The sequence below is a fragment of the Paramisgurnus dabryanus genome, chromosome 4 (genome assembly GCF_030506205.2).
Source record: "Paramisgurnus dabryanus chromosome 4, PD_genome_1.1, whole genome shotgun sequence".
NCBI classification, from domain to species: domain Eukaryota; kingdom Metazoa; phylum Chordata; class Actinopteri; order Cypriniformes; family Cobitidae; genus Paramisgurnus; species Paramisgurnus dabryanus.
Window position 1 is genome coordinate 2,980,739 of NC_133340.1, and position 13,944 is coordinate 2,994,682.

A 13,944-nucleotide genomic window follows, 5' to 3' on the forward strand; every position below is an offset into this window, starting at 1 on the left:
AATAAAATACAAAACAAAAAGTGTCACGTGGATTTTGATTTAAAAAAAATTCTTAATTACATTTCTGGGATGGTAGTGTTGTATGTGTGCATGTTAGTCCCTTCTGGGTCCTGGGTTTTTAAAGAGTCCTCTAAAAAAGAAAAGAAAACATCAGCTGCTGTGGGCCCAAAGCGGTGAGTGGCCAAATCCAACTCAGATTCAGGTCCTAGGTTTTGCATGTTAATCTTCATTCTTTCAATGCTTCGCCTGCAAATAAAGATGCTCATGTTACTCAAGTAATCATTCAATCACCGTAATGGCAAAATAAGGCATTTTTGTTTACATATATATTACTTACACAAACAACAACCATGTATGGTGGTAACATTTATAAACCGTGAATAAAGTGTTAAACTGTGCACTGTTACTGTTATTATTGACAGTTACCATCAATAGACACATGCTATCAAATTATTTTAAATAAAACCTGAACAAGAGAAAGGTGAATCCATCAAAACCCTTTGACCCAAGTTTAAAGGTATAGTTTTTCCAAAAACACTTAATCATTTACCATCATGTTGCTCTATATGAGTTTATTCTGTTTACTCAAAAAAGATATGGATAAATGATGGCAAGCACACAGTTGACAATACCAATTGATTTCCATAGTATTGTTGTTGTTGTTAAAGTCGCAATGAAAGTGTGAAATTTGTTTTGAAATTTTGTGGGTTTTTTTTACAAAACACTTATCTGTGAGCTTCATAATTTTAAATTCATGTGCCCTCATAATCTTTAAATCAAAAACACAAATCTCCTCTCCTCAAACTGAGCTCTCTTTACTTCCGGTCATACGGTATGACAGGTGGGCGGGGTCCAGAAAAAGATAACAGTGATTAGCAATTAGGAACATGACCAAACTTAAAACAATTCAATAAATTCTCAATGGAAGAATTTAAGTCCCAGATAACCTTTTTTTATAGAAGCTGTTTCACTCGGATATAAATCACCACAGGGAAAATAAGAATCACTACTTCTGTTTCATGTCGACTTTAATGTGTACCGTCAACTGTGTGCTTACAATCCTTTATCAAAATATCTTCTGTGTTCATCTGAAAAAAAATATACTCATACAAGTGTAGAACAACATAAGGGTGAGTAAAAGATGACAAGAGTTTTTGGGTGAACTATCCCTTTAATGCAGTGTTTCCCAATCGTGGTTCTCAAGTACCCCCTCCCGGAATGTTTTAGATGTCTCATTATTTAACACACCTGATTCAACTCATCAGCTTGTTAGGGAGACATGTTAACCAGTCTGGAAGGAGGCTGAAGAGTTGAATCAGGTGTGTTAAATAAGAAGACATCTAAAACTTTCTGTGAGGGGGTACTCAAGGAGCAGGATTGGGAAGCACTGCATTAATGCACCTGTGTGAGAAAGTAAGAGATAAGACACTCACAGCGTTGCTGGAATGTCGTCTTCAGGTATCCCAGTAAGTAGCTTCTCTTTGGGCACATGTTTAGCCAATGCCATGCCAAAGCCTTTGGCAAGGTCTTCTGCCTCTCCCTCTGTTAAGGTGCTGAATATTGTCACCTTTGTCTTTGCCTTTCTAGGCTGCTGCAATACATTGGGTGGAACATCCTTTTTGTTGACCTATGTTTGAAGAAGAAGTGTCCCAGATTTAAAGAATGAAAGCAGGCTGTCGAAATACAATGTGCCATATTGCGTATGACCAAACTATTAAGGGGAGAGTAGCTAAGAGTTTTGATTTAAGAAAAGTTGCTACACATCTATTAAACCACAAAAACATGGCAGTCTTAGACCTATAATTTGACGTTAAAACTTTTGTGCTTTATACTTAAATGCATGTATATAACAGAAATACAAACCCTTATTAACATTCGAAACATGTTTGTGGACATGTTTTCTCCTTTGACCCTCCTCCTCAACTCATCTTCATCTACCTCGTAACACTTTCTTTGTGACGTTAGCCTCCCTAAAACTTTGTACACTTTCTTTTCTTTCTCCACCTTTCCCTCATCTTCCCTATGTCTTTCTTGGTTGTCTTGCTCATGCTTCTTTTCTTCCTTGTCCTCCTCTTCCATCTCTTCCTCAGTGCAACAAGCCATAGGTATTCCTATGGTGCCCAACATGGCCATAACTGTTTCTTCTGTGCAAAAATATGTCAGAATACATGTTGAAGTGTCATGTCTACAACAATGTATTTACGAGAAAAAACATTTTCACCACTTCATTGGAGTTTAAATAACACAGTATTAAGATCCTAAACTTCCTTCCTAATTACTACAAGTTACTGGAGATGTCCAGACATCTCATATGAATAGAGATAAATACAATGAAAATGGTATTGAATTATCAAGGATTATCAATTGAATTAAAATGTATATCCCCAAGTCCAACCTATTTTCAAGCCATTTTGCCTCAGGGGAAACTGTTTATAAACAAAACCCTTAACTTTACCTCCTTCCTGGAGCCACAAACCTAACCCTACCCTAGCGATGAAAAATATTTTAATAATAATTACTTCCTGTAAAACCATGGGTCCCCAAAGCAGAACAACATGAAAGTTGTCTGTCCCAGGAGAAGTGACTAGAAGAGAGTACATGGGAAGTTTAGTTAACTCAAAAAATGAAAGAATTTGAACAGTTACCCTGTTGAAGTGCAGAGCATTCTGCAGATCTAGAGAATTGTTCTACCAGGTCAGTGTCAGCTGTGTTAAAAATAACACAAGATATAAACATGTCTGAGATTATCTAAAAGAAACCTTTGCACGACTGATAAAAAATCTAACCAGTAAATAAAAAAGTTACCCAGGAGCGCTGACGTGGCTGCTGTAGGCAAAGAGATCTGGGATAACGAGTTGCTGTCATCTGAACACAATAATACAAAACACAAAATCTGTGGTGTCAAGCAACAGCACACTTGTTCATAATCATAACTATTTATCTGTCAAACAGAAAATTAAGATTTTTTGCTTGGCTGGGCAGGGTGAAGGAGATTATATAACATATGTGCCTGGGTGATGAGACTGCATCAATATAGTACCTTGGCATATGTAGCACACAGGTGTGGCTGCACACTGTAAATGCAGCACTGCCCCACAGGTGCATGTTGCCTGTGAAACAATATACATAGAAATCATATACAGTAGGTGTGTAAATCACATACATACATACATACATACAAACACTTTAGACAAGTATTGGGATGCCCCATCTAATTAAGATGTTTGGGACACACAGTGATCATCCCACACAGAGCTCAGCTTTCTTACAGCAAGAAGATCCCTGGGTGAGTCAGGAGGTCTTTCTGTGTGAAGTTTACATGTTCTCCCTGTGTCAGCATTGGTTTACTCTGGGTATTACAGTATGTGGTTTTGTTCCACAGTCCATAAACTATACACATATAAACACACCAAGAGAAGGGCAATTTGAAATCTCCAGTTTGGCTCAGACCTTGCAAGTCAGGTGTTCAGCTAGGTTTTGGTCTGGGCTTTATGCAGACCAGTCAAGTTCTTCCACACCAGACTAAATCAATAATTTATTTTTGAACCTTGCTTTGGGAATTGTCATGCTGGAATGGAAAAGTTGCTCTGCCTAAAAAAAAACAGGATAATGGTGCTAATGTGCTGTCTTAAAGCTCATGTTCTTTCTGTGTTTTTGAAGCTTTGATTGTGTTTATAGTGGGCAATATAACGTGTTCATGTTTTGCGTGTAAAAAAAGCAGTATTTTTCACACAATTTACTTATCTGTATAGCGCCTGTTTTCACTGTCCTAAAAACGAGCTGATGTCTTCCTTGTTCTTTAAGGCCCCTGATTGTGTAGTTTGTTTAGTTGTGTTGTGATTCGACAGGAGCATCCTATGGGCGGAGTTTAGTAAAAAAAACGTTTTACTGATGTCAAAGCAGGAAGTAGAGGGCTGTACTCCAAACCGACCGTTCGCTGTAGGCTTTGAAAGGGGAATTCTATTAAAGAAAATATATCGCCTGGCAGTGGACTTTGAGCTTCATCATTTTACAGCTATTATTTATGCTATTATAGCAAAATTACACACTAACTAGGGTTAAAAAATGGGTTAATGAAGAATGTGACCTTTAAACCATATTGTCACACAGCCATACTATGTTGTTTATATTTATAAAACGATATAAAATTAAGTTCCAGTCCTTGATTCTGATTGGTCAGTAATTGTACTTTACTCCACTTTGCATTGTGCCTAATACGATAAAGCATTTAGTATCAGAGGGTTCCTGCTCCATGCCTCTCTCATCTAAGGTGTCTCTTCCCCGAAAAACACTAAAGACCCCTGCTCTAGGATATCATTATATGCTATAGCACTAAGATTTGTGTTACTCAAACCTGTTCAATAGAAGTGGGTATCCCAAAACCTTTGTCTATATTTGTGCCTGTATGTCAAATTTAAATGCACAGTTAAAACAAGAATATGAAAGTTTACTGTGCCCAGTGTGTATGTTTTCATGTATGTGTGTATATTTTTATATGCATTTTGCGCATTTTCAATAATGAATGCCAGCCACAGAATCTGATGATAATGAATGCCAGAGAATGTGAAAACATGACTTACTCTTTTTCTCCCCAACACATTTTTGGAACAAATTCCACATGTTTTGGTTCGGTCTGGAAATATGAAAATTCACAGTCAATATTTCTTTGTCTTTTTATGCTTATTAAAAATGCTTATTTCATCCCTTATCCCATTTCTAATTTTGACTAGTTTTTTTCCTCATGATATGCTTCATATCGAATATCCACTTTTTGCAGTTAAGTAATCTGACTACTAAGTGTGTACCAAGATAGCATGCAACCATTGAAACAATGTTAAAAATTGTTGATTTGTCAATGTTAATACCATTGAATCAATATCACGTTTGCACCCTCCATTACTATTGAAAAAATATTGAAATGTCAACAAATTACCATTATTGTGATCCGTGTTTGCTTTAGTTGGGTCATTGGGCTCTCTTACACCTTGCGCAATGCGCAACGCAAGTGTCTTTCGCTAGTTTCCACCCTGCGCAATTAAAAATTTCACGTTTAGCGCCACGTTGTTTAAATAGCAAATGCATTTGCGCCCATGGGCGTTCTGGTCTGAAAACGAGGTGTGTTCAGGCGCATTGTTGGCGCGTTGCTATTTTTGAGGCAACTAAAATAGACTACGCCATTGACCAACAAAAACCTGCTCTAAAGTCTACAGTCAATGGCGCAATATGTTTTTTTTGTTATTTAAAGAGCGCATTAGTAATATGCCCCTATAAATGGGAGGACAACGCGGGTTTCATTATCACATATTACATGAATGCGAAGCAGCACAAAAACGCTTTTAAATATGAAACATTAAAGGATTGAATGTAAAAGATTATTATTCAGTCTCTTGGACATAAATGAGGACCAATTATGAGACATTAGAAGAGCTGCTTCACCTGTAGCCTGGTAAGTAAATAAATGCTTTGCTTTAAACAAATGCATCTGTTTTTTAAATGTTTTTTTTTAATGCTACCTCACGGATTTATTGTATATGATGACCTGTGAATATGGTGAGATGAGAAACATTTTTAAGCAATAAAAAAACTCTTTGCTAAAAAAACGCTGTCCAAGTGCTGAACCTGCTGGAGAGCCGTTTGTAAATTCTTTATCTCCTGTTTGTTACAAATAAAGTATTTTTAGAGTACAAACCTTATCTTACATACGTGTAAATAATTTTTTTATGATATTGGACAGCCATACATTTAAAGCAATTAAAAGCCTGCTTTTTTACTTCCATGACTAAAAGAAAACAATTTTTAAAGGTTTTAAATAAAAAATAACAATTTCAATACAAGTGAAAAACAACACAATTATTTAACATTAATCTTAAACTGGGGATCTTCTTCCTCCGCTTAGTTTTTCAGTTTACGAAGTCCGTCATCTAAATAGGGATTAGACATAGCGCCAGCACAACAGGCTTTTAAAGGGGATGAGAGCTGTGACTCTCATTGGTTTATTGCATGTTACGCCCAAAATACTCCCATTACAATAGGACCTACCCTTTTCGACCATGCGCTCGGCGCACAAACCATTTTTCCCGTCGTTAAATTAGCAAAAGTGAATTCGGACACGCCCATTTAGACGTTGTGCTGTGCGCTTTAGACAATGCGCTTAGATCGTTAAAAGAGGGCCCTAAGACTCTTGACGTTAACTAAGTTAATTTTGTTCTTTTCTTTTTTAGTGTTTGTATGTGTTTATGTAGAAACACGTGTGCATTGGTAAAGAAAGATGTGTTTCAAAGTTCAGTTGAAACTGATTGCTTTTTGTGAAGATGATATAAAATTGAGCTGCTTAACATGATTATGTTGATCCATTTTTGACAATTATAATTGTTTTGGTTTGTAAATACACTGTGACTAGTCAAACAGAAAAAATGCTGACACATTCAGACATCATTACTCATCCTACAAATCTCAACAATGGTGACAATCATCAAACAAATTCAGATAAAACGATCAACAGCAATGCATGCTGGGAGTCATAAATTAGTTTAGTACTACGATAATCCCCAGCATGCATTGCAGCATGAAGCTTTCTTTTGTTGATTGTCACCATTGATGAGATTCATAGACCGATTCATGATGTCAGAGATAGATTCAGTAGCTTGATCTTCTTAATGTGTTTTTATAATTCTCAACATAACAGACCTGACCCTGCTTCCAACGAGTACTGTAAAATCCATTTCTTACACATCTTTAACAGTATTTCATTAATATTATTTAGGTATATCTACAAGAATTAAACTACTTAATAACATTAGATCTTTGTTTTCTTCACAATAGCAGATGTATTTTAAATCACTGCTTCAGCAGCCAAAGAAAACTTACCATTAAAACACAAGAGTCAAGTGCGCAACTAAAGCAAACACTGATCACGATAATGGTGATTTGTTGACATTTCAATATTTTTTCAATATTAATGGAGGGTGCAAACGTGATATTGATTCAACGGTATTAACATTGACAAATCACCGGTTTTCAACATTGTTTCAATGGTTGCATGCTATCTGGGTAACTTATTCCATGCAAAGTAAAGCCGTTTGTTTCTGATGCACTTTTTATTATGATTTAAATGCTTTTTACAGTGGGCCGTTACTGTGCTTTTGAAGCTAACAAAGGAGGAACTGGGTATCCAGTACCCTTATTACCTTCAACAACATTGTTGATGAGTGAAAAATAGAAATATAAAAGTAAAATTCTGAACTTAAATTTATTTACTTATGATTACATTTATGGGGCACATACCTAAAGACCGGTACAAAAGCAAGGCAAGGCGCGTTCTCTCCTGTTGTATTGCAGGGCACTGGAAGGAGGTAATGCAACCACCAGACTTTATAAATTCTGTGGCAAACTTTAAGACAGACAAAACATATTTTAAAACAATAAGAATGAAATATATATATTGGTCTGGTCACCAAATTATTGGCACTTAATGTAACAGTAATGAAAGAATGTGTGAAATGGGTTACAATTTTAAAGCCACACCCATATGTCATTACAATATAATTTTAATTTAGACTTTTTAACATTTGCAAAAAGGTAATTAAAGTTATAACACAAAACATATTTAAATGGCCTCTTATAAATAACCTAAATAAAGAACTGTAAAAAAAAAGAGATCTAGACACTGGCCATCACATATACATCAAGTAATGTTAAGCATCTGCAACCTAACACAAGGTCCTGATCTTGGCAATAGAAATGAACTTACTGCAAGTGTGTGGACACCACATGAGACAGAGTCTGTTTGCAAACTGTGTTTTGTAGTTTTGAGGACCCACTCTCCTTGAACTCCCCTTGCAGTGGCAAAATCACTGTAATCAACAACAAATTAATTAAAACATTAAGAGACAATGTCTTGTACAACTCACATATCAGCAGTTGTACAGTAATGTTAAATCAGACTCAAAGTTTCTTTGTATGAAGGATTTTTTTTATCTGTAAGGATCCCTCTGGGAAACAAAACAATAAAGGCCAAGGACCGATGGAAGATGGAAATTAAAGAGGCAACATAAGGTTAAGTAATGGATAATGTACCAGCAGCCATTTATTATTGCAATATAAACCACAACAGGGTGGTATGAACTTCAAAGAGAAGACAACAGACAAATTTTATCATTCTGAAAGGGTATATCTGTAAGGGGCTTATTTTGCAAGTGGAGAAAATACTATAAAAAGTCAATGGTTGCTATCAGACGCTCATGTTGTTCAAAACCTGTTTGTGTAAATTATGACAGAACCTTCATATTTTGGGTGAACTATCCCTTTAAACCAAGACATATTCAAGGTCAAAGTTCAACTTCAAACAAGTTGGACATGCATTTGGTTTAATCTGTAAATATAATCGAAGATGTTATTAATTAGGCATATTTACATTACAAGATGAGATGACTCACAGTAAATGGATGAACCAGTGTTATTAGTTTCAAAAAATTGGTATCTGAAAAAAGAACTGGCCAATCAGAATTAAGTAATCCAGAGTGCTATTTAAGAAAAGCGTTTACTGTCAATTTATTTTGGTTCTTAAAATAGCCTTAAATTGGTCCATATAGCAAAACAATGAATAATACATACCACCAGTGTTGGGCAATTGCTTGGCACTGCCACTCCATCTCTCCAAAGGAGTTAAAGTAAGTGATACATCTTTTGTCAACATTGCAATGCTAAAACAGAATAACTCAAGTTATAATAGCCATACATAACCAGACACTTCAATTATTAGCTTTTGATTTATGGCTTAGACATGTTCTAAATCCTGAGTTCCATAGCTCAAAACCTCATATCATCAGACAGTTATACCAGATTACATGATCACACAGCTTATGTGCAGAGTGCCAGCCTTTCATTTTCTTAAGATCAGCATGTAATGTAATGAACATTGTCTGTAAAATTTCGCAGCTTCACCAAAGATGGTGTGAACTGTTGCTTTCTGTAACTGTAGTTAACTTTTCTTTCAGATGCATATTAAGGTGAATAGTTGTTTTTTTGAAATAGGGAAAGTGAAGCCTTGAATTTAGCCCTACAGGTAGCTCTCCACTGCTTGTGTGCGCATAGTGACTTTTTCTGCCAAATCACTGCAGCTTTAACACATACTGCAAATTTAAGAAATCCAACTTGGTTGACTACTAACGTTAGTGGGCATTTTTGTCAGATTTGTTAATTGTCCTGTGTCCTGGTTTTATGTTGTCCTTCAGCAATATTTTTACCTACAAGATTTTCACAACAGGCAGTGGTAAATTGACAAAAAAAATTTTTTGAATATTTTTTCAAGACAAGAACAAACTGGAACCCACAAGTGAGAATGTTTTATCTTTAAAATGGTACGACTCACAAAAAATGTCCAGTGATTACCACCCTCGAGATAAGGGCCAAACACCTCTGTTGTCCCCTCAAAAATGTTATTCTATTAAGAGAAAACAGAAAAGAAAATGAATTAAACAGCACCTCTAACAATTTTTATACAGTCAATCTTATACAGTAATTCTAATTGAGTCAAGCTCACTGAAACCTAGCAGATATTCTTTGTATAAAAGATGCAGGTCAGTTACAAAACCATTGAGTCATACCTTGACAAAATAGTGGCTTTTTGCCCTTTTGGACCCATCCAATATTTTGGTTAGTGCCTGAGAATTTATATGTACAACACCTGGGCGAATCTAAATTCAGGTAGAGGAACAATGTACTTTGTATTGCATTTCAACAGAGGTGAAAGTTACATTTCTTTACATATTGTTAACAGTAAAGTATTTATAGATGCCAGTTAAGTATTTATAAATTAAGCTTACCCTGCTTAGAACATCACATATGGAATCCATGACCTGAAATTTCAAGTAACAAGATAAGGTAAAAGAATCTGACTGCTAAATACTTGAAAACGGCAATGCTCAATATCTTTGACCAGTCACTGTCACAGATAAATACTATGAGACATTTATCAGCAGTCTTGTAGCCTGAACCATTGTGGCATCTGGCAAGCCAATAAAATAGATAAAACTGTAGATTTTATTTGATCTCTGTCTCTTTGTGAATCACATGCAGAATTTGATGGTGAAATATTAGTGTTCAAAGTATTTCCATAGCCTTACTATAAAAATATTACCTTACCTCATCAGAAACTTTGTCGTCTTCCACTAAAGTGGTCAAACTATTTATTTGGATGTTATATGGCCCAACACTTCCAACTTTGAATGTTGGCCTCTTCATTTTCAAACGTTTTAATACTTCAACATCTACAAAGAACAAATTTAAAGATGACTAACTTCTGAAAGCACAAACTGAACATATGACTTAACACTGCAACAGCATGTGTTAGCTAGAGAGAAATGCACTTTGTTGGAATTAAAACATGTTAAAAAATAAATTCTGTAAAATTATAGTAACGTAAAATTATACCTTCCATTCTCTCAACTCTTATTTCCACTTGCTGTCCTTTATACACAGAAGCAAGAATTTAGATCATGTTTCATTGATACAGTAGTTATACTCTTGACACCATTCTATGACACTATTAAATTTTAATTTATGTTATTTAAAAAGGCAGAACAACCATGGTATTTAAAATCTAAATCATGTATAGACCATTTCAAAAGATGTAAACAACACTGGTCCAGAAACACTTCCTGTTACAGTTTGTGACAGTATTTTTGTTTATTTCACATATATCATTATTATATTTAAGATGGTTGTTTAACTTCAGTTAATTCAGTTCTATATGTTCTGTTGGTTTATTTTATCCCAACGTTTATCTAGTGTTAAAAACCTGAAACAGGAAGTGCTTCTGGACCAGTGATGTTTACATATTTTGAAACGGTCTATATCACACCCTTTCTAATGAGATGTCATATAAATGACTCTGACAACTGCTACAGACAACTGTGCAGATTTGAGACATACCATATATACCGTCGTATGTCATATTGGCTCACTACCACACATCAGATGAAAATAATGGTCAATGTCTTACAACAGAATAAATACAATATGATGACTTGAGATCAACACTTAAATGACGGTCTGAAGGCATCGTCGCGTTACAGAATAAATATATATGATAAGATGACTGAGATCAACACTTAAATGATGGTCTGAAGGCGTCGTCGCGTTACAGAATAAACATATATGATAAGATGACTGAGATCAACACTTAAATGATGGTCTGAAGGCGTCGTCGCGTTACAGAATAAACATATATGATAAGATGACTTGAGATCAACACTTAAATGATGGTCTGAAGGCATCGTCGCGTACAGAATAAATATATATGATAAGATGACTGAGATCAACACTTAAATGATGGTCTGAAGGCATCGTCGCGTTACAGAATAAACATATATGATAAGATGACTTGAGATCAACACTTAAATGATGGTCTGAAGGCATCGTCGCGTACAGAATAAATATATATGATAAGATGACTGAGATCAACACTTAAATGATGGTCTGAAGGCATCGTCGCGTTACAGAATAAATATATATGATAAGATGACTGAGATCAACACTTAAATGATGGTCTGAAGGCATCGTCGCGTACAGAATAAATATATATGATAAGATGACTTGAGATCAACACTTAAATGACGGTCTGAAGGCATCGTCGCGTTACAGAATAAATATATATGATAAGATGACTTGAGATCAACACTTAAATGATGGTCTGAAGGCATCGTCGCGTACAGAATAAATATATATGATAGGATGACTTGAGATCAACACTTAAATGATGGTCTGAAGGCATCGTCGCGTACAGAATAAATATATATGATAAGATGACTTGAGATCAACACTTAAATGACGGTCTGAAGGCATCGTCGCGTTACAGAATAAATATATATGATAAGATGACTTGAGATCAACACTTAAATGATGGTCTGAAGGCATCGTCGCGTACAGAATAAATATATATGATAAGATGACTGAGATCAACACTTAGATGATGGTCTGAAGGCGTCGTCGCGTTACAGAATAAACATATATGATAAGATGACTGAGATCAACACTTAGATGATGGTCTGAAGGCATCGTCGCGTTACAGAATAAATATATATGATAAGATGACTGAGATCAACACTTAGATGATGGTCTGAAGGCATCGTCGCGTTACAGAATAAATATATATGATAAGATGACTGAGATCAACGCTTAAATGACGGTCTGAAGGCATCGTCGCGTTACAGAATAAATATATATGATAAGATGACTGAGATCAACACTTAAATGATGGTCTGAAGGCATCGTCGCGTTACAGAATAAATATATATGATAAGATGACTTGAGATCAACACTTAAATGATGGTCTGAAGGCATCGTCGCGTTACAGAATAAATATATATGATAAGATGACTGAGATCAACACTTAAATGATGGTCTGAAGGCATCGTCGCGTTACAGAATAAATATATATGATAAGATGACTGAGATCAACACTTAAATGATGGTCTGAAGGCATCGTCGCGTTACAGAATAAATATATATGATAAGATGACTTGAGATCAACACTTAAATGATGGTCTGAAGGCATCGTCGCGTTACAGAATAAATATATATGATAAGATGACTGAGATCAACACTTAAATGATGGTCTGAAGGCATCGTCGCGTTACAGAATAAATATATATGATAAGATGACTTGAGATCAACACTTAAATGATGGTCTGAAGGCATCGTCGCGTTACAGAATAAATATATATGATAAGATGACTGAAATCAACGCTTAAATGATGGTCTGAAGGCATCGTCGCGTACAGAATAAATATATATGATAAGATGACTTGAGATCAACACTTAAATGACGGTCTGAAGGCATCGTCGCGTTACAGAATAAATATATATGATAAGATGACTTGAGATCAACACTTAAATGATGGTCTGAAGGCATCGTCGCGTACAGAATAAATATATATGATAGGATGACTTGAGATCAACACTTAAATGATGGTCTGAAGGCATCGTCGCGTACAGAATAAATATATATGATAAGATGACTTGAGATCAACACTTAAATGACGGTCTGAAGGCATCGTCGCGTTACAGAATAAATATATATGATAAGATGACTTGAGATCAACACTTAAATGATGGTCTGAAGGCATCGTCGCGTACAGAATAAATATATATGATAGGATGACTTGAGATCAACACTTAAATGATGGTCTGAAGGCATCGTCGCGTTACAGAATAAATATATATGATAAGATGACTGAGATCAACACTTAAATGATGGTCTGAAGGCGTCGTCGCGTTACAGAATGAACATATATGATAAGATGACTTGAGATCAACACTTAAATGATGGTCTGAAGGCATCGTCGCGTTACAGAATAAATATATATGATAAGATGACTGAGATCAACACTTAAATGATGGTCTGAAGGCGTCGTCGCGTTACAGAATGAACATATATGATAAGATGACTTGAGATCAACACTTAAATGATGGTCTGAAGGCATCGTTGCGTTACAGAATAAATATATATGATAAGATGACTGAGATCAACGCTTAAATGACGGTCTGAAGGCATCGTCGCGTTACAGAATAAATATATATGATAAGATGACTGAGATCAACGCTTAAATGATGGTCTGAAGGCGTCGTCGCGTTACAGAATGAACATATATGATAAGATGACTTGAGATCAACACTTAAATGATGGTCTGAAGGCATCGTCGCGTTACAGAATAAATATATATGATAAGATGACTGAGATCAACACTTAAATGATGGTCTGAAGGCGTCGTCGCGTTACAGAATGAACATATATGATAAGATGACTTGAGATCAACACTTAAATGATGGTCTGAAGGCATCGTCGCGTTACAGAATAAATATATATGATAAGATGACTGAGATCAACGCTTAAATGATGGTCTGAAGGCATCGTCGCGTACAGAATAAATATATATGATAAGA

The 13,944-nt window shown here is 35.5% G+C and overlaps 1 protein-coding gene across 1 annotated transcript; it reads right to left on the reverse strand.

The window, feature by feature from the left end:
* Window positions 1–116: 116 nt before the first annotated feature.
* On the reverse strand, window positions 117–11,092 carry LOC135746757 (uncharacterized). Its single transcript, XM_065265435.1, has 14 exons — window positions 10,432–11,092; window positions 10,144–10,268; window positions 9,825–9,857; window positions 9,606–9,695; window positions 9,371–9,442; window positions 8,614–8,702; window positions 7,751–7,853; window positions 7,285–7,390; window positions 4,581–4,633; window positions 3,041–3,110; window positions 2,806–2,865; window positions 2,646–2,705; window positions 1,434–1,627; window positions 117–246 (listed from the first exon to the last, which is right to left on the reverse strand). Exons 1-13 carry the CDS (start codon window positions 10,436–10,438, stop codon window positions 1,584–1,586), a joined length of 912 nt encoding a protein of 303 aa, XP_065121507.1. The 5' UTR covers window positions 10,439–11,092; the 3' UTR covers window positions 117–246; window positions 1,434–1,583.
* Between the last annotated feature and the right edge of the window lie 2,852 nt (window positions 11,093–13,944).

Bases quoted from the DNA above. Each gene is read 5' to 3' on its own strand.
- LOC135746757 (XM_065265435.1), bottom strand. The intron at 7,854-8,613 runs GTATGTATTATT...TGTTGATTACAG, and splicing joins GCAATTGCCCAACACTGGTG to TGATTTTGCCACTGCAAGGG. The intron at 7,391-7,750 runs GTAAGTTCATTT...TCTGTCTTAAAG, and splicing joins GTGGTGTCCACACACTTGCA to TTTGCCACAGAATTTATAAA.